The 19,401-nt window shown below is 38.6% G+C and overlaps 4 protein-coding genes across 5 annotated transcripts; all 4 read left to right on the forward strand.

Annotated features, from left to right (window-relative positions):
- Positions 1–444: 444 nt before the first annotated feature.
- On the forward strand, positions 445–3,321 carry LOC106318960. Of its 2 annotated transcripts, XM_013757148.1 has the most exons (10): positions 445–519; positions 556–589; positions 796–1,141; positions 1,213–1,596; positions 1,668–1,844; positions 1,933–1,990; positions 2,081–2,164; positions 2,262–2,554; positions 2,656–2,761; positions 2,942–3,321. In XM_013757148.1, the coding sequence occupies exons 3-10, from the start codon at positions 828–830 to the stop codon at positions 3,029–3,031; spliced, it is 1,506 nt and encodes a 501-aa protein (XP_013612602.1). In that variant the 5' UTR covers positions 445–519; positions 556–589; positions 796–827; the 3' UTR covers positions 3,032–3,321. The 2 variants fall into 2 exon arrangements, with proteins under 2 accessions (XP_013612602.1, XP_013612594.1); XM_013757140.1 differs by having other exon boundaries at positions 478–589.
- Positions 3,322–9,407: 6,086 nt separating this feature from the next.
- On the forward strand, positions 9,408–11,720 carry LOC106327891 (calcium-dependent protein kinase 12-like). The gene is made up of 7 exons (XM_013766194.1): positions 9,408–9,472; positions 9,681–10,229; positions 10,367–10,510; positions 10,595–10,747; positions 10,829–11,112; positions 11,196–11,420; positions 11,493–11,720. The coding sequence occupies exons 2-7, from the start codon at positions 9,701–9,703 to the stop codon at positions 11,610–11,612; spliced, it is 1,455 nt and encodes a 484-aa protein (XP_013621648.1). The 5' UTR covers positions 9,408–9,472; positions 9,681–9,700; the 3' UTR covers positions 11,613–11,720.
- A 1,008-nt stretch (positions 11,721–12,728) lies between these two features.
- LOC106324527 (calcium-dependent protein kinase 12-like) lies at positions 12,729–15,317 on the forward strand. The gene is made up of 6 exons (XM_013762484.1): positions 12,729–13,257; positions 14,099–14,242; positions 14,329–14,481; positions 14,560–14,843; positions 14,926–15,150; positions 15,225–15,317. The coding sequence occupies exons 1-6, from the start codon at positions 12,729–12,731 to the stop codon at positions 15,315–15,317; spliced, it is 1,428 nt and encodes a 475-aa protein (XP_013617938.1).
- Positions 15,318–17,052: 1,735 nt separating this feature from the next.
- LOC106327190 (calcium-dependent protein kinase 12-like) lies at positions 17,053–19,396 on the forward strand. Its single transcript, XM_013765268.1, has 6 exons — positions 17,053–17,689; positions 17,988–18,131; positions 18,247–18,399; positions 18,485–18,768; positions 18,841–19,065; positions 19,148–19,396. The coding sequence occupies exons 1-6, from the start codon at positions 17,161–17,163 to the stop codon at positions 19,280–19,282; spliced, it is 1,470 nt and encodes a 489-aa protein (XP_013620722.1). The 5' UTR covers positions 17,053–17,160; the 3' UTR covers positions 19,283–19,396.
- The last annotated feature ends 5 nt before the right edge of the window (positions 19,397–19,401 follow it).

A 19,401-nucleotide genomic window follows, 5' to 3' on the forward strand; every position in this document is an offset into this window, starting at 1 on the left:
TAGGCTAATAAATTGAAACTAGTCAAAACGATTAGTGTCTAACGTTTCTCTTTACTATAAGCGTATTCGTGGAAAGAACAGAAGACAACAAAACATAGCAAGTGAGTAATACTCTGGCTTCGAACGGTGACGAAACGCCTTGCACAGTGCACCGCCATGAGTACTAACAAAAATCTCTACATATATTTATGTATCTATATATATTGTTGTTACTATTACACCGCACTTGTCTTGCAGTTGTCCCGCACGTCTCGGAATGGTGCCTGTGTGCGAAGGTGCACGTTTGCTAGACTGTCTGGTTCACTATACCTTTGGGTGCTAAAAACCGTCTGGTTCTGTTAGACCAACGACACTATTCTCTCTTCCTAGTGGTAAAACCACACTGAAAAATTAAAAAAAAAAAATTTATTTTACCAATAACGGCGGCAAATACTGAAAAGGGAGAAGAAGATAAAGTATTTTTTAGGGAATTTAGCGGTTTTAGGGCTCTCCTCAACAACCACTATCGACGGGCTATAGTTTTCCATTTCCTCTACTTTTGTCTGCTCTGTCTTCTTCGTCCGTCTCTCCCACCTCCTCGATCCTAAAGGTGCCTCCTCTCTCATCTCAAAATCTCCCGATTTCAGCTTTCTCTGTTTTCAATTTTAGATCGCGATTATTCCACGGCGTTGATTTTGAATGTTTCGTATGAGAGAGAGAGTTATTTCGTCTCGCCTAGCTTTAGGGTTTAGTAGGGTTTCCATCTACATCATTTAGGTATCACTTGACTCTTTCCCTCTTTTTTACTTCTTGTAGCTTGAAATGTGAATCGCTAGAGCCTATGTAAGATGTCTGAGAAGAAGATTCGTCCCATCAAGCTGAATCGTTATACCATGTTGGGAGAAGATAACAGCTCCTCTAGGAACGCCTTGGTCAAAGTCAAGTTAGAGAAGGACAAGCACGTTTCTTCAGATACTGGGAAAGCCATTGTCACAGTCAAGTTAGAGAAAGAAGAAGAAGAAGAGGGCTTTCATCATGTAACTAGAAGCGTCCTGAAGAGAAAACAGCTCTCTCAGTCAGCAGACAACAACTCTCTCGTTGCAGTCAAGAGTGAAAACTACACCTTTGAGAAACAGAGAACAACTCGGTGGAGTACTAATAGGTAATAACAAAAGACCAATACTTTAACATCATTCATCCTTACCCTTTATATAAAGTCGAGACCTTTTGTAGGGTTGATTCTGCTGAGCAAGCAATGGAGGATGTATTGAAAGAGGTAGGCGCTTCTTTCGAGAATCCTATCTCACGAGGCGAGTTAAGAGCCATAGCTCGAAAGAGAATCGGCGATACTGGGCTGTTGGATCATTTGCTGAGGCATATTGATGGGAATGTGACACCTGGCGGTGCTGATCGGTTTAGGAGGTGTTACAATACCGATGGAGCCATGCAGTATTGGCTGGAGAGTGCTGATTTGCTTAAGGTGAAATGTGAGTCTGGTGTTCCTGATCCTAACTGGGTTCCTCCTCCTTGGTGGAAGCTTCAGAGTGTGATCAAACTTGAGCCTGGGGATTGTGAACCGTCCTTTAATCTTAAGGAATCAATTGATCAAATGAAGAGGTACTATCATGCTTTGCTAAGCATTCAATGTTTGCTGTGTTTGAAATCTCGTTTTCTTTGTGGGTGTGCAGTGATATCAAAGAGCTTGTAGCTGATGTGGCTCACATTAAGCGTGAATCTGGAGTTCCTGATACTGATTTGATTCCTTTATCTCAATGGAAGATTAAGAGATCGGCACATGAATCTCCTTTATCTCAATCTTCTGCTGTCTCTTCAAAGCTTAGGGAAGAGATTAATAAAATGAAGAGGTATTATGCTTTCGATATTTTCTTTGTTTGAAGTCAAAGAGGTGTACTTGTAATCTTATTTTAGTTATTGTATTTGCTTGTAATGCAGTGATATCAAGAACCTTGTAACCAAGCCAAAGTTACCAGATCATGCTGATGCAAATGAGGTGACATTTTGAGATTCATTTTTGCTTCTTTGTTCAAGGAATGTGTGAAGTTGGAGACGCAAAACTGTTCTGTTTGCATTTTTTTTCTAGAAACGATTCACGGAATGTATGAGGTGGAAGGTAGAGACTGATAAGAAAATTGCAGAGATCTCAACGTCATTGACTTCAACACAGGTTCAGACCCAAAACAAGTAAACAGTATTTGTTCGAATCTTCTTGCCTAGGGATGGTTTAACTTAGTGAAGCTTTTGTCTACTTTCTTCTGTTGCAGAGCATGGTTAAGGAACTAGCTTCATGGAAAGATAAAGTAGAACATCAGCTGGTGGGAATTTCAAGCTCGCAGAACAATCTGCAGGCAAATGGGAGCAAATCTCCTCATAACTGGGAACATCTATTGCATAGTGCCAACTTGGATGACTTCACAGTGAATGGTTTTGATCCATGGGATGTTGAAGCTGACCTTACCGATGTTCTTCCACCAAATGCTCGCAAAAGCTCTTTCCAAGACCATATGTGGTTTGAGGAACAGTCAGTGCTCAACTCCGAAATGCAAAGGACGGAGAGGTTAGAGCGGTTGCTTGGTTATTTAGATCCAAGAGTAGTATTTATGGTTTAATATGACTGTTTAATAATGTCTTTGGTTTTTTATTTATCTGCTTGATTAGAGGTGATTCCAGAAGCTCCAATCAGGACAAAGCAGAGTTGACTCCAGGTTCTTCAGTGACTGCAGGTCCAAGATCTGATATTGACGACCCAAGTATTCTGTCTCAGGTAAGGTCTTTAAACATATTAGCAACATTGATTTGGATATGATCATTGAGTAGATGTCACTTTACCACCCTCCCATCCCTATGCTTCGTTTACATTGCATAGTTTACATGGAATTTTGCCAGTGCTTTAGATGATGTTAAGGAGTAATTATATGAGAATATTATCATGTTTTTTGTTCAGGAAACATTGAAAGAGTTGGTGAGTTGGAAAGCCAAAGCAGAGCAGCAGCTAATGGAAATGTCAGACGCTGTCCGTGCTCTTCAGGGATAAGAGTCAAACACACTAGGCCACATGAATGGTAGATTCACCTACATAGAATCCCTTTGGAGACTTCTTGTACAGGGTTTCTGCGATAACTGAACAAAGAAAAAGGAAACAATGAGACTAGAGATTAGTAGGTTTCTGGAAAGTTAAGGAACAGGGAGAAGAAGTGATCCTCTTTATCTAAATGTGTTATTGAAGTTAGAGACAAGGCTTTAATAGTAGTTGTTGCTGTATATATTCTCTCTGACTACTCTTATTCAACAAGGAAGGTTTTGAGTAATCTTTTTTCTTTCTCATCATCTTTGCTATCTGATTAACTTAAGTTTGAATTAGTATCTGCTAATTAATCGAAATAGATACTAATCCCTTTCGTGTTCTCTCATGTCATATGAAGAGATAATAAGCAGCTTAGTGTCCTCTTCCAAAAATAGAAGTTTCCATTAAAATGTTAAAAGCATAGAGAGAGAGTTTCACATGATACATGACAGACTCAGAGAAACCATTCTTATTTTTCATTTATTCATTAATCTTCCAAAATCTAAATGTTGATTGGAAAGATATTGTTAAACTCTGGCGAGGAAGCTCAGAAGCTTAGCGAGAAGGAGATTACGAAAGCATACAGGTTGAAAGCTTTGGTCTTGCATCCGGACAAACGCCCTGATGATCCCGACGCTCACGAGAAGTTTCAGAGGGTCAAGACATCTTACGAGGTTCTCAAAGACAAAAAGGCCAAGAAGCTGTTTGATGAGCTTCTTAGAATCTAGCGTGAGAAGCAAGAGAAGAAATCTCAAAGTGGATTCCAAGAGGCGTAAGATGATTGTCTGATCTGGAGGAAAGGGAGCGTTCTGCTTTTGCTCCTAGTCATGCGGCTAGGGGTTTTGATGAAGAGGAGAGGAAAGGGAGCGATAATGGAGCAAGGCCAAAGTGGTCGTCCCTCACAGCCTCGTCGAACAAGGTTTTGCGTACATCCAAAGTCATATCAATTATTTTGAAGAAAACACACAACGTGTTGAAAATATATAATTTATATATTTTTTTTTTTGAATAAATGTTAAATTGTATTCATCCAAAAAACTTTTTTACATGAGATGCATCAAAAGGCTAAAAGGCAAATAATCAACAACTATTGCTTAAACTTGTTATCTTGTACCAAACCACATTCGCATCCCTTTCTCCATCTTTTGATCTCCTTGGCGCCGAATTGTGGACAGTCTGTTCCTCACATTTTTATCAATGATTTTAGCCAGCAAAATATGAGGCAGCTGCTTCCCTCCATGCCGTCTGCAGTTCCTCTCTCTCCATATCGAATGAGCTGCTGCTTGAAATGTATACCTTATCAAGAAGAACCTCACCCGATCCTGACCTTGTGCAAGCATAAGCTCAACAATATCATCCCATCTCTCAGTATATCCCGAACGAAGCAAACCTCACATGAGCATTCTCCATATTTGGCTCGAGTAAGTACAAGAAAAGAACAGATGATTTCTTGTCTCCACTTCCTGTTTGCACAATACACAAGTTGGATCTATAGCAAGGTTCCATCTCAACATCCTATCACATGTCGACAATCTGTCCAGTGTCGCAATCCACATATGAAAAGAGTATTTCGGCGTGGCATGCTTGAACCATATATATTTACTCCATCTTTGCAAAGCGTATTCTTTGCGGATCAACAGCCAAGTATGTTTGGAGGAGAACATAGTTTTATAGATCTCTGCTTTACTTTTCCAGACCGCAATGTCCTTTGCACCATTATTTGCAGATTTTATCTTTTCTATCTCTTCCTCAACTCTATTCAGAATCACTACACAATGTCTTCTTCTTCTGTGTTTCTGTATAGCTTCAGCCACTGTTGAATTTTCAGGAATGCCCAAATCCATAAACCCTCTTGCTCCCAGCAGATCCTTCAGACGCCCCATATTGCACCAATGATCATACCAGAAAGAAGTAGCCTCACCATTTTTTACTTCCATTCGATGAAACCTTCTGGCAGAATCTCTAGTCTTAAGGATTTTCTTCCACATCCAAGAGCCAACTGTGGTGGTTTCCTTAATAGACCAGAAAGATCCTCTCCGGATCAGATACTGCTGAACCCATTTCACCCATAATGAATTCTGACCAGAAAGAAGTCTCCAAACTAGTTTGAGGCAAGAAACCTCATTCACCTCTGTTAAGACTCTCAGCCCCAGCCCACCTTCTTCTTTCTTTTTACAAACTTCTGCCCATCCCACTTTTGATTTCTTCATATTTAACTCAGGCCCCGACCACAAGAATCCAGCACAAAGTTTCTCTATCCCACTTAGACATTGTCGAGGAATCCTAAAAGCTGAGAGCCAGAAGTTTGTCAAACTCATGATGACAGATTTAATTAACTGCAGTCTCCCTGCATACGATAAAAACCTCCCATTCCAATTGCACATTTTTGTCCTAACCTTCTCCATCAGCGGCAAGTAATCTGCTACTGTCATTTTCTTAGTGAGCAAAGGTAAACCAAGGTAACGAACTGGAAGCTGACCCGCTTCAAATGGAAAGTTCTCAAGTATAGCCTTCCGATTATCTTCAGAAATCCCAGCCATATACAATGTCGATTTTTCCAAGCTGATTTTTAATCCAGAGAGCTTCTCAAACTTCTCAAATACCTTGAGAACCCCTTCAACAGATCTCTTCTGCCCATCCGTGAAAACCATTATATCATCTGCGAAGCATAAATGAGTGAGAAGAGCATTTCTACATCTCGGATGATATCCCACTAGTCTGTCAGCAGCCGCTTTATCTAACAACTTGGAGAGAACATTCATGCAGATAACAAATAGTGATGGAGATAGAGCACAACCCTGTCGCAAGCCTCTGGCGCTATTGAAATAACCAGCTAGTTCTCCGTTAACTTGAACAGAGAATGAAGCTGTCGAAACACATAGATTGATCCAGTGAATGTATTTAGCTGGAAACCCCAAAGCTTCAAGTGTTGCTAAGAGAAAATGCCGCTGCACCGAATCGAAAGCCTTAGATATATCGATCTTCATAGCACACCTTGGAGAGATCTCACTCTTGTGATAATCTTTCACTAATTCAGTAGCTAATAACAGATTCTCCATCAACAACCGGTCCTTAACGAATGCTGACTGATTAGATGAGATGAAAGTAGGCATTATATCTTTGAGACGGGTGGCTAGAAGCTTAGATATGACCTTATACAACACATTACAGCAAGAAATTGGCCGATAATCCTTCATTTCCTTAGCTATATCTTTCTTAGGTATCAGAGCCAGGATAGTAGAATTGATACCTTTAGGAAGAAAGCCTTTGATGAAGAATGATTGAACTGCTACAACCACATCATTCCCAATTATTTGCCAAGCTGCTTTGAAAAACTCAACTGTGTAACCATCAGGTCCCGGCGATTTATTTGATGGCATTTTGAATATCACCTCCTTCACTTCCTCTGCTGAAACGTCTCTGATTAAATTTCCACAATCCTCTTCACTACAACGAAACTGAAGAAGATCTTGTAGGCTCTCCACACTAGGTATTTCATAATCCAGCGGCCTATGAGTGAGTAATTCTGAGAAGAACCTCTCAGCTTCTTTTTTGATATCTTCCTCTGTTGTAGCTATACTACCATCAGGACAGACTACTTCTCTGATGGCATTCATCACCTCTTTAATTTTTGCTGCATTATGAAAGAACTTATTATTCCTGTCACCAACCTCCAGCCAGTGCATTTTTGACTTCTGCTTAAAGACCTCTTCTTCTATATCAGCAAGTTTCTGCCATCTCTCCAATGCTTCACATTCCCTCCTCATTGCATCTGAGCTCGGATTCATTAAGGTTTCTCCTTGTCTATCACATAGAAGTGATAGCGCCTCCTTTGTCTGCTTATGGAGCTGACCCAGTTTATCTTTACTAAGAGACCTCAACGCATGCTTAAGACCTTTAAGCTTCTTCCCAAGTCTGTATAAGGCTGAGGTTGAATGAAAGAGTCGATCAGTTCCTCTCCAGTATTCTTCAACTGTCGGCAAGAATTCATCCATTGTTGCTATCACATTTGTAAATTTAAACGGTTTCCTTTTCTTCTGCTTGTCCTCAATATCGAAATGTATCCTGCACCTGAGATGATCAGAGCATCCTCCCGATTCAAAAACACTATACACCCTCCCCAAACCATGAAGAGCAACATCATTAATTAGAACCCGATCCAGCTTCTTACAAATTAAATCCCCTTCCCTCTTGTTACACCATGTAAACATAGGCCCATGAGATCCCATATCTGATAAAGCGCAATGTTGAGAAAGCTCCTGAAAGTCTCTCATCCCTGCAGTAACATTAGGACTATTTTCATAACTTGAATGCTCTTCACCAGCAAGAATCTCATTGAAATCTCCACAAATTAGCCACTTCTTCCTCCTAAACATTGGTGAATCGCTGTGATTTCTCAAATCCTCCCACAAAACCTTCCTTTCTTCCATTGTGTTCAAAGCATACACAAAGGAACAAAACATCTCCTCCTCCATCCCTTCTAGCAGAACTGAACAAGTAATTAACTGACTGCTTTTAAACACTGGTGTCATCCTTACTGATGGCCCCCAGACAACCCATATACGCCCAAGATGATGATGCTCATAGTTGGCCATGTGAGACCAATTCTGAAAAACTGAATTCATAATATTATCTGCCTTCCTTTCTTTCACTCTAGTTTCTATCAAACTTCCAAACTGTAGAGACTGATTCCTGACCCATTCGCGGACTACTTCATGTTTTGATGGTTTATTAAAGCCGCGCATGTTCCAGAAGAACCCAGTCATCTTGCGTTGCGGGGTTTCTTCTTCTTATTTGGATCGCACGGGCCATCATCCCGCACTCTCTGAACAGACACATCTGAAATGAATTTATGTTTAGCCTTGGATCCTCTTGGCAAAAACTTCCTTCTGACCACTTCATCTTCTTTCATTGACTCCTTTTCCGACTCCTCCTTATCACTTTGCTCCTCCGAATCAGCTTCCTCTGAAACCTCCTTGTTAACCTCCTCTACTTCATTATTCTCAGTTATCTCTCCCTCTTCTTCATCCAAACTCAGAACTGAAAACCTTGATTTAGAAAGAATTGATACCTGACCAAACTTGAGTTTATTTGTTGCTGCAGGGGTACGACTAGCTTTCCCTGGCGATACATCCATCCAAATTTTCTCTCCTTCACTATCTTTATTACTTCCTTCTATCGTCTTCTCTAGAACCTTCATAATATTCCCATTTTTGCTAGTTGTCGTCTTATCCTCTACATCAACATCAAGACTAGTTTCCGATCCATTAACTTCAACTTCTTTCGGTTTCATCACCTCTGCACATTTCTCCTTCACATTCCCCATTTCAACTTCACTCTCTTCCTTCCTCCTTCTACAAGCTCGCATAAGATGTCCCCATTTGCCACAGTGAGTACATTTTGATGGGAGCCATGGATAAGTGTATTCCACCCTAGTTTTCTTCCCCTGAAATGTGAAGTTCATTGATTTTGGCAACTCCTTCGACAAATCAGCTTTGACAAACACCTTTGCTATCTTCAAATTTAGGCATTGCTCAGTTTCCGGATGTAATCTCGCAGGTATACCAACCGGACTTGTCACAAAGCTTAAACCCTTCCAGGAGAACATATCCATTGGTACATTCTTCAAGTGGACCCAGAGAGGTATGGAATGCGTTTCCTGCTCAATATCCTCTGTTAATGGAGACCATTTCGCCATGATAACTGGAACTTCCGCAATGTTCCACATTGCTCTTCGTACAATCCTGTTCCTCGTGACTGGATTACTCACTTTGAACTTCATTGTTGTGGAGTTAATCACGTAAACATCAATCATCTGCGACTTGTCACTTTGCGCCCAAATCTTATTGACAATCGCATGAACCTTGCCTATATGCGGAGCTTTATCCAAAAATCTTCCAATTAGAAAATCTTCCCACAAAGGAGCAGCATCCATGAAAACTTCATCTGGAACACTCACAGATCCCACACCATCTTCCATTTGAATTTCCATTTCATATTTCTTCAAAATATTTTTTCCCTTAACCACGTTAATCCATTCCCCCGTTTTCAGATCCGAATTAATCGGAATAGACTGATTACCTCCTTCCAACGACACTGTCGAAGGCGCTGATAGATTTTGTTTCTGCATCTCCGATCCCGATCCCGTAGATTCCACCGTCACCGAGTTTCTAATCCCCAAACCTTGATCACCCTCTTTCGTAACCACAACCTCCGAGCCTTGAATCCCCTTCATCGGAGACAGTAGACGATCTCGATCCCCCATCGGAGATCTAGATCCTGCTCCGAAACCGTTGAGATCTATAATTTATATTTTGCGATATATATTATTCAAGTTTGAGAGAAACAGGCAGTGTAATGCGATCATCTGAACACGTTTTGCCATTATCCAGTGTCCTAGGAAGCGAGCACGTAGATACCTACTATACATAAAAATATTTACTTGATTTTATTGGTCAATGAAAAGTTAAATTAATTCATATATATCTGTAACAGCTAATTATGTTTTGCTAGTGATTATATTTTCATTTGCCCAATAAATGTGGTCTTCACTTGTCTCTCTCTTCAAATTCAAGTCAGTTTCTTTCCTTACTATTTTCTTCTTCCTCTGCTTAAACAGAAAAGTCAGGCTCTCAAACTATGGCCAGCGAGTCAAGAACCAGATGGGTTCTACCTTACCGGACCAAGAACTTGAAAGACGATTACTTACTTGGTCGTGTGCTCGGACAAGGACAGTTTGGAACCACTTTCCTCTGTTCACATAAGGAGACAGGTCAAAAGCTTGCCTGCAAATCCATACCCAAAAGGACGCTCCTTTGCCAAGAAGATTGTGACCAGGTTTTGAGGGAGATCCAAATAATGCATCACTTGTCCGAATACGCCAACGTTGTCCGGATACACAGCACGTACGAGGATGATACTAGCGTGCACCTTGTGATGGAGCTTTGCGAAGGTGGTGAGTTGTTTTATAGAATCGCGGAGAAAGGTCATTACAGTGAGAGAGATGCAGCTAAGGTTATCAAGACCATTGTTAGCGTCGTTGAGGCTTGTCACTCTCTTGGTGTTATGCATAGAGATCTTAAGCCTGAGAACTTCTTGTTTTCTTCTTCTGATGAAGACTCTTCTCTTAAATCTACCGACTTTGGCGTCTCTGTTTTCTGCGAACCAGGTCTGATTTTGATTCTTTCCTCCTTTGCACATCCTTCTCCTTCTCTGGTTTCGTCCATGATTGTGTTGTTGGACACGGTTTCATTAAACCCTTGCTTAAAGAACTTGTTGTGACTCTGAGTTTTTTGTTTTTGTCAGACACAACGTTTTCAGAACTTGTTGGAAGTGCCTACTATGTAGCACCTGAAGTTTTACTTAAGCATTACGGCCGTGAATGTGACGTATGGAGCGCTGGAGTTATCCTCTACGTTCTGTTATGTGGTTTTGCTCCTTTCGATGCTGGTTAGATTCTTTCTTTCTCTTTAAAGATATGTATAATCGCAGCGTGTTCACTCTCGCATCTCATGTGTCCTATTTTGTATCCAGGAACTGATAATGGGATCTTTAGAGAGATTCTACAGGGAAAGCTGGACTTTGAGACCGATCCTTGGCCTAGCATCTCAGAGAGTGCCAAGGATCTTATAAAGAAAATGCTGGAGAGCGATCCAAAGAAAAGGCTAACTGCTCATCAAGTCTTGTGTAAGCTCTCTTGCTTTTTGGGTTTAGACTTGCTAAAGATGATGTATACTAGTGGTGATTCATGTGTTCTTATATTCTCAGGTCACCCATGGATTGTGGATGATACGGTTGCTCCAGATAAACCATTGGACTTCGCAGTAGTTTCCCGCTTGAAAAGGTTCTCTGCAATGAACAAACTTAAGAAGATGGCTTTACGCGTAGTTGCAGAGAGACTATCTGAGGAAGAAATCGGTGGGTTGAAAGAACTGTTCAAGATGATAGACACAGACAACAGTGGGACAATCACTTTTGAAGAGTTGAAAGATTGTATCAGACGTGTTGGGTCAGAGCTTGTGGAATCAGAGATCCAAGAACTCTTGCACGCAGTAAGTAGCAACTCTCTTCTTATTGTCAACTTTCACTGTTCAGTCTTATCTAGTACCATCTTATGATTGTGTGTGTGTATTAGGCTGATGTTGATGAAAGTGGAACAATTGACTATGGAGAGTTTTTGGCTGCGACAATCCACTTGAACAAGCTGGAGAGAGAGGAGAATCTAGTGGCTGCATTCTCTTTCTTTGACAAAGATTCAAGTGGCTGCATCACTCTGGAAGAACTCCAACAGGCTTGGAAGCAGTTTGGTATAAAAGATTCAAATCTTGATGAAATGATCAAAGACATCGATCGAGACGATGTAAGTCATCGTGTACTGTTTCCTTGTGAAGTAGCTGAGAGGAAGTTTAATGGTGTTTTTTGCTTCTTGTAGGATGGACTAATAAACTATGGAGAGTTTGTGGCAATGATGAGGAAAGGAAATGGCAATGTTGGGATCAGCCGGAGAACAATGAGGAACACTCTCAACTTTGAGAATTTTCTTCCTGAATGAATGACTAAATTTTCTGTTTCTGTTTTAAAACTTGTTATGTTTTCAATAAAACCAATTGTGAGGAGTGTAATTGGAATCAAGCTCTTAACAGTTATCAGAAGTTCTCTGTTACAAAATCGTGTTTGGACTTAGTAGTATGCGTCTTGTAGTCTTGAATTTAATAACTCTATTAACTCCTTCCTATCCTCTTCGAGCCCATTTTGAGCATACAAGTTGAAAGCTTTGGTCTTGCATCCTGATAAATGTCCAGATGATCTGATCTTATTGTTGTTATTGCTACAAAAGAAGAAGCTGTGAGTATCAACTTGGTTTCTTCTCTCGTTTTTTTTTTGTTATATGTCAAAAAAATCAAATGGTGGATTATTTCTTTTTATCATCGTTTTCATAAGCTTGATAACCATCACCAACCATGTCTTTTTCTTTTTCTTTTTTGAACATTGGCACCAACCATGTTGCTCTGCTTCTGTAGATTTTTCTTGGCGGTCACAAAACCGGTTTGGGTTCTCTGAAGAGGTAAAACTAGCAATGGATTAGAGAGATCACCACACAATGTTTACTACTTAGTGTTTAAGGTCTAAGATTTAAGGTTTATGATTCAGGTTTTAGTGTTTAGAGTTTAAAGTTTAGTGTTTAGGGTTTAAGTTTTTTATTAAAACTTTTTTTTAAAAAACTCTGATATATATATTACGATAATGGAATAAGCCACATGATCAAGAGTTGAGCTTCTTTTAGGCCAATGGTCGTCCCTCACAGCCTCGTTGAACAAGGTTTTTGCCTACATCCAAAGCAATATCAATTATTTTGAAGAAAATACACAACGTGTTTAAAATATATAATTTATATTTTACTACATATAATATTCACGTTATGGCATGAAATGAGACCATCTGAACACGTTTTGCCATTATCCTGTGTCCTAGGAAGTGAGCACGTAGGTGCCTACTATACATAAACATATTAACTAAATCGTTTTGGTCAATAAAAATATCTGTAACAACAGCCAATGATTACTATTTGATTATATTTTCATTTACCTAATAAAAGTGGTCTTCACTTGTCTCTCTTCATTGCCTTTTAAGTCAGTTTCTTTCCTCATTATTTTCTTATTCCTCTTCTATGGCCAGCGAGTCAAGAACCAGATGGGTTTTACCTCACAGGACCAAGAACTTGAAAGACGATTACCTTCTTGGCCGTGTGCTCGGACAAGGACAGTATGGAACCACTTTCCTCTGTACCCATAACGAGACGGGTCAAAAGCTTGCTTGCAAAACCATACCCAAAAGGAAGCTCCTTCGTCAAGAACATTTCGACCGCGTTTTGAGGGAGATCCAGATAATGCATCACTTGTCTGAATACGCCAACGTTGTCAGGATACACAGCACGTACGAGGATGATACTAGCGTGCACCTTGTGATGGAGCTCTGCGAAGGTGGTGAGTTATTCGAGAGAATCGCCAAGAAAGGTCATCACAGTGAGAGAGAGGCAGCTAAGCTCACCAAGACCATTGTTGCTGTCGTAGAGGCTTGTCACTCTCTTGGTGTAATGCATAGAGACCTTAAGCCTGAGAACTTCTTGTTCTCTTCTTGTGATGAAGATTCTTCTCTTAAATCTATCGACTTTGGCCTCTCTGTTTTCTGCAAACCAGGTCTAGTTTTGATTCTTCCCCCCTATGACCTTTGCTTATTCTTCTTCTTCTTCTCTCCATGATTGTGTTTTGTGACACTGTTTCATTGAACCCTTGCTTAAAGACCCATGTTTTTTTTTTTGAATTAAAGGTTTTCAAATTAAAACATAAACGATTACAAGCTAAGACATAGGTCTTATAGTTTGATAAAGTTTACACGAGACAGGTCTCATGAGATTTTTACCCCAAACCAATGCAACAAAGGTATAGGTAGAGAAACGTAAACCAATAATGGTATGAAAACATAACCTAGTGGGAGGAACCTCGGCCACGTCGACCTCGCTTACCTCTCTCTCAGACCGTCTTCCATTCCATATTGTGGTATTTGATAGGAGCCTTTGATTCCCTGCCACCTCTTGTCAAGCTGAACTCGGTAGAAGGCTCAATTTCATCTTCGTCCACATCTCCAAGTACTGTAAATTGAGAAGGACTCTCAAATGCACAGTGAACCGATGATGTGGTGAAGGCACCAACACCAGATGATCCTAGGACCGCATTGTTGGTAATGTTTGATGGAGAATTCTCCATAATCTGTGAGTGAGTAAGAGTAGATTGTGAATCTACTAATGGGGAAGGAATGGTAACTGAGATTAGCGTATTAGCGGGCTCCTCATGCTGTGAATGAGAAGAAGGTGATTGAGTTCCAGATAATGTGTTGCATGTTTCCTGGTCAAAGCCTGAATGATAGGAGTGGTTCGCAGAGACGCCATGGTCAACTACTAGGAGTAGCTGTCTGGTCTCGACAATATTTATTAAAGACCCATGTTTTAAATGCTAATGTTTGTTTCTTTGTTTTTGTCAGGTGCAGCGTTTTCTAAACTCGTTGGAAGTGCATACTATGTGGCACCTGAGGTTTTACGTAGGCATTACGGCCGTGAATGTGACGTATGGAGCGCTGGAGTTATCCTTTACATTCTATTATGTGGTTTTCCTCCTTTCAATGCTGGTTAGATTCTTTCTTCAACTTTAATGATGCATATATGATCGCAGCGTTTCGCTTTATCATCTCATGTTGTCCTATTTTGTATCCAGGAACTGATCGTGGGATCTTTAGAAAGATTCTACAGGGAAAGCTGGACTTTGAGACCGATCCTTGGCCTAGCATCTCAGAGAGTGCCAAGGATCTTATAAAGAAAATGCTTGAGAGCGATCCAAAGAGGAGGCTAACTGCTCATCAAGTCTTGTGTAAGCTACTTAGCTCTCATCTTATGAGCTTATGTATATTCTTGCTAACGTGTGATTGAAGTTGTCTTATTTTGTCAGGTCACCCTTGGATTGTGGATGATACGGTTGCTCCTGATAAACCATTGGACTTTGCAGTAGTGTCCCGCTTGAAAAGGTTCTCTGCAATGAACAAACTTAAGAAGATGGCTTTACGCGTGGTTGCAGAGAGACTGTCTGAGGAAGAAATCGGTGGGCTCAAAGAACTGTTCAAGATGATAGATACAGACAACAGTGGGACCATCACGTTTGAAGAGTTGAAAGACAGTGTCAGATGTGTTGGGTCAGAGCTTGTGGAATCAGAGATCCAAGAACTCTTGGAAGCAGTAACTAACTACTCTTTTCTTACTATAAACTTTCACTAAGTATTATCTTATGATTGTGTGTGTGTGTGTGTGTGTGTGTCAGGCTGATGTTGATGAGAGTGGAACAATAGACTATGGAGAGTTCTTGGCTGCAACAATCCACTTAAACAAGCTGGAGAAAGAGGAGAATCTAATGGCTGCATTCACTTTCTTTGACAAAGATGCAAGTGGTTGCATCACTTTTGACGAACTCCAACAGGCTTGGAAGCAGTTTGGTATAAAAGATTCACATCTTGAAGAAATGATCAAAGACATTGATGATGACAATGTAAGTACAAAGATCTTTTACTGTTTCCTTGTGAACGAACAAAGATGAAGTTTAGTGGTGTTTGCTTCTTGTAGGATGGACAAATAAACTATGGAGAGTTTGTGGCAATGATGAGGAAAGGCATTGACAATGTTGAGAAACCTCTTCCTCATGAGTCAAATGAATGACTTTTTATTTACTCAAATTTTTCTTGATAGAACTTTCTGTTTAATCCAGTTATGTTTCCAATTAAACCAATTATGACTAGCGTAACTGGAATCAAGCTCTTAACAATTATCAAACATTGATGGCACCAGTTATCAGACTCTTTGGTACAAAATGGTACAGTTTTTGGCCTTAATATAATGTTTCTTGAAATGTTGAAATTAATAACTTTACCAAAACAAGAAAAAAAAATTAAGAAACTATTATAAAATCGGCTTAGGTTTAGAGAGTGGGAGGAAAGATAAGTTTGTTTTCTTGATTCTTCTTTCTCAGTGATCAACTTCTTATATGTTAATCTCTTGTATATATTAGCCGCATGTCATCATTAAGATGATTCTTAAACCATTAGAAAAATATGTTGGTACATCTAATTATATAATAACATTTTTATTAAACTAACTATAAATTCATTATTAATGTTATTTATTACTTCTTTAAATAAAAGTAACGAAATTGACTATATGGCTAAAGTATGTATGACAATTAATAATTTTGAATAATAAAGGTTTGATAAAAATTAGTGTATCTTCTATTATATTTGTTTAAATTTAAACTATTAAAAATTAGTTTTTCTGTAGATGTTATATTTTGGATTTTTAAAAACGACTATAAATTACTAAAACTTTTAAAAGTCTCACATTCAAATTTGTGATCCATGGTTTAAAGTTTTTGTTATAACAAAATACAAATGAGTACAAAATCATATAAGTAATCATTCGAATTTAATTAATTATTAAGATTAAAAGATATATATATATATATATATATATATATATATATATATTGTTTTAAATTAAACTATATACCATATAAAATACATAAATATTTTAATTTTGAAATTCACTTTGAACAATTTTTTTGATAAAAGCTTTGAACAAACATTGACAATTTTCTTAAAAAATTTATAAATTACTAAAACTATTAATCCCACAATAAAAAAAAATTTATCAGTAATTTAAAGTTTTTGCTATAAAAAATACAAATGATCAAAAACTCATATGAGTAAAAAGTATCATTTAATAGACATTAATATTAAAAATATACTATGTATGTTAATATCATTTAAATTTAATTATATATTTTATCAAATAAAAAAAATTGTTTGGATTAATAAAATTGATTTATATGTTCACACTAATTTAATTATATATGTAACAATTACTGACTTTTAATTATTCAATATATATTTATTATATCATAATATTTATTATATCATAATATGTAAAAGAATATAATACATAAAATATTTTATATATATAATGTTCATCTTGCGCAAGGTACGAGTCTTAATCTAGTATTTATTAAATGAGAGAATGTTCAACAAGTTTTTTCTGTGCATAGATCCAAAGTCATATCAATTATTTGAAAATATATAATTCATATTTTTATCATATAAAATTCAAGTTTAAAATAAAACAGGCAAATCAGATATCATGAAATGAGATCATCTGACCATGCTTTTGCCATTATCATGTGTCTATTATATATCTTACAACTCACCATGCTCATTACACTTTGTACATAAAAATATTAACTTAATTTATGTGTAATTAATTCATATATATCTGTAACAGCTAGGATAATTACTAGTTGACAACCTATTCAACTAACACAGCCAAGTCAAGTAATTAATATTTGCTTGCCATTATTCATTTAATGTGAAAAGAAAAAAAAAACTGAATTGGGAGGCTAATTCAATAATAGTGGTCTTAAATTCCCTCTCTTCAATACCTTCAAGTCAGTTTCTTTCCTCATTGTTTTCATCTTCCTCTTCTCAAACAAAACAAAGTCAAGAATCTCAAAACTATGGCCAGTGAATCAAGAACCAGATGGGTTCTCCCTTACAAGACCAAAAACCTGAGAGACGATTACGTTCTTGGTCGTGTCCTCGGACAAGGACAGTATGGAACCACTTCCCTCTGCACCCACAAGGAGACAGGTCAAAAGCTTGCCTGCAAAACTATCCCCAAGAGGAAGCTCCTCTGCCAAGAAGACTACGACGACGTTTTAAGGGAGATCCAGATAATGCATCACTTGTCTGAATACCCCAACGTTGTCAGGATACAAGAAACGTACGAGGATGATACCAGCGTCCACCTTGTGATGGAGCTTTGCGAAGGCGGTGAGTTGTTTGATAGAATCGCGCAGAAAGGTCATTACAGTGAGAGAGATGCGGCTAAGGTCATCAAGACCATTGTCAGCGTCGTTGAGGCTTGTCACTCTCTTGGTGTTGTGCATAGAGATCTTAAGCCTGAGAACTTCTTGTTCTCTTCAACTGATGAAGACTCTTCTCTTAAATCTACTGACTTTGGCCTCTCTGCTTTCTTCAAACCAGGTCCGGTTTTTGATTTTTTCCTCCTTTGACTTCTAGTTTCATCTATGATTAATTTTGGCCGTTATAGACAATTTATTAAGGATTTATATAAAAAGAAGTTTTTTTTTTAATTTAAATTTAGGAACCTATATATATGTAAACTTTTTTTTAATATTTTGGGATCGATATACCAATAGTTTAATGGCCTGTGTTCAGGACCGGCTATGTCTATGATTGTGTTGTCGGATACTGTTTCATTGAACCCTTGTTTGTGTGTCTGTTTGTCCACTCAAATCTATGTTTCTTTTTTTTTTGTCAGGTGCAACGTTTACAGACCTTGTTGGAAGTGCATACTATGTGGCACCTGAGGTTTTAAATAGGCATTACGGCCGTGAATGTGACGTGTGGAGTGCTGGAGTTATCCTCTACATTCTATTATGTGGTTTCCCTCCTTTCAATGCTGGTTAGATTCTTTCTTCCACACTAGAGATATGTATAATTGCAGCGTTACCGTTACTAGGTTTGATTCATGTTGGGAGGGACTCTCTCATGTCATGTGTGTCCTATTTTGTATCCAGGAACTAAATATGGGATCTTCAGAAAGATTAGACAGGGTAACGTGGAGTTTGAGACCAGTCCTTGGCCTAGCATTTCAGAGAGTGCCAAGGATCTTATTGGGAAGATGCTTGAGAGCAATCCGCACAAAAGGCTAACTGCTCATCAAGTCTTGTGTAAGCTCTTGCCTTTTGATCTTAGATTCCTAAAGTTGGTGTAGATTCTTGCTGGTGTGTGATTGAAGTGTTCTTGTTCTGTCAGGTCACCCTTGGATTGTGGATGATACGGTTGCTCCAGATAAACCACTGGACTTTGCAGTTGTGTCTCGCCTGAAAAGGTTCTCTGCAATGAACAAACTCAAGAAGACGGCTTTACGCGTAGTTGCAGAGAGACTATCTGAGGAAGAGATCGGTGGGCTCAAAGAACTGTTCAAGATGATAGACACAGACAACAGTGGAACCATCACGTTTGAAGAGTTGAAAGACAGTATCAGACGTGTTGGATCAGAGCTTGTGGAATCAGAGATCAAAGAACTCTTGGAAGCAGTAACTAACTACTCTTTTTTTACTATAAACTTTCACTAAGTATTATCTTATGATTGTGTGTGTGTGTGTCAGGCTGATGTTGATGAGAGTGGAACAATTGACTATGGAGAGTTCTTGGCTGCAACAATCCACTTGAACAAGCTGGAGAGAGAGGAGAATCTAGTGAATGCATTCTCTTTCTTTGACAAAGATGCAAGTGGTTGCATCACTATGGATGAACTCCAACAGGCTTGGAACCAGTTTGGTATAAAAGATTCACATCTTGATGAAATGATCAAAGCCATTGATCAAGACAATGTAAGTACCTTCATAAAGATGATCTTACTGTGTTCCTTATAATGAAGCTAAGAGGAATGTGAATGGTGTTTGCTTCTTGTAGGATGGACAAATAAATTATAGAGAGTTTGTGGAAATGATGAGGAAAGGCAATGGTGACAGTGATGGGATCAGCAGGAGAACAATGAGGAACACTCTCAACTTTGAGAATCCTATTCCTGATGAGTCTAATGAATGACTAAGCTTTTCATTTTACTGAATTTTCTTGATAGAACTTTCTGTTTCTGTTTTAAAACCAGTTTTTTCAATTAAAACAATTATGACTTTTACCAATTATCAAACTTTGATCTTACCATG

The sequence above is a fragment of the Brassica oleracea genome, chromosome C2 (assembly GCF_000695525.1).
Source record: "Brassica oleracea var. oleracea cultivar TO1000 chromosome C2, BOL, whole genome shotgun sequence".
Lineage (NCBI taxonomy): Eukaryota > Viridiplantae > Streptophyta > Magnoliopsida > Brassicales > Brassicaceae > Brassica > Brassica oleracea.

Bases quoted from the DNA above. Each gene is read 5' to 3' on its own strand.
- LOC106318960 (XM_013757148.1), top strand. From the start codon at position 828: ATGTCTGAGAAGAAGATTCGTCCCATCAAGCTGAATCGTTATACCATG. The intron at 2,165-2,261 runs GTTCAGACCCAA...CTTCTGTTGCAG, and splicing joins CGTCATTGACTTCAACACAG to AGCATGGTTAAGGAACTAGC. The intron at 2,762-2,941 runs GTAAGGTCTTTA...TTTTTTGTTCAG, and splicing joins ACCCAAGTATTCTGTCTCAG to GAAACATTGAAAGAGTTGGT.
- LOC106327891 (XM_013766194.1), top strand. From the start codon at position 9,701: ATGGCCAGCGAGTCAAGAACCAGATGGGTTCTACCTTACCGGACCAAG. The intron at 10,230-10,366 runs GTCTGATTTTGA...TGTTTTTGTCAG, and splicing joins CTCTGTTTTCTGCGAACCAG to ACACAACGTTTTCAGAACTT. The intron at 10,511-10,594 runs GTTAGATTCTTT...TTTTGTATCCAG, and splicing joins TTTTGCTCCTTTCGATGCTG to GAACTGATAATGGGATCTTT.
- LOC106324527 (XM_013762484.1), top strand. From the start codon at position 12,729: ATGGCCAGCGAGTCAAGAACCAGATGGGTTTTACCTCACAGGACCAAG. The intron at 13,258-14,098 runs GTCTAGTTTTGA...TGTTTTTGTCAG, and splicing joins CTCTGTTTTCTGCAAACCAG to GTGCAGCGTTTTCTAAACTC. The intron at 15,151-15,224 runs GTAAGTACAAAG...TGCTTCTTGTAG, and splicing joins AAGACATTGATGATGACAAT to GATGGACAAATAAACTATGG.
- LOC106327190 (XM_013765268.1), top strand. From the start codon at position 17,161: ATGGCCAGTGAATCAAGAACCAGATGGGTTCTCCCTTACAAGACCAAA. The intron at 18,132-18,246 runs GTTAGATTCTTT...TTTTGTATCCAG, and splicing joins TTTCCCTCCTTTCAATGCTG to GAACTAAATATGGGATCTTC. The intron at 18,400-18,484 runs GTAAGCTCTTGC...TTGTTCTGTCAG, and splicing joins AACTGCTCATCAAGTCTTGT to GTCACCCTTGGATTGTGGAT.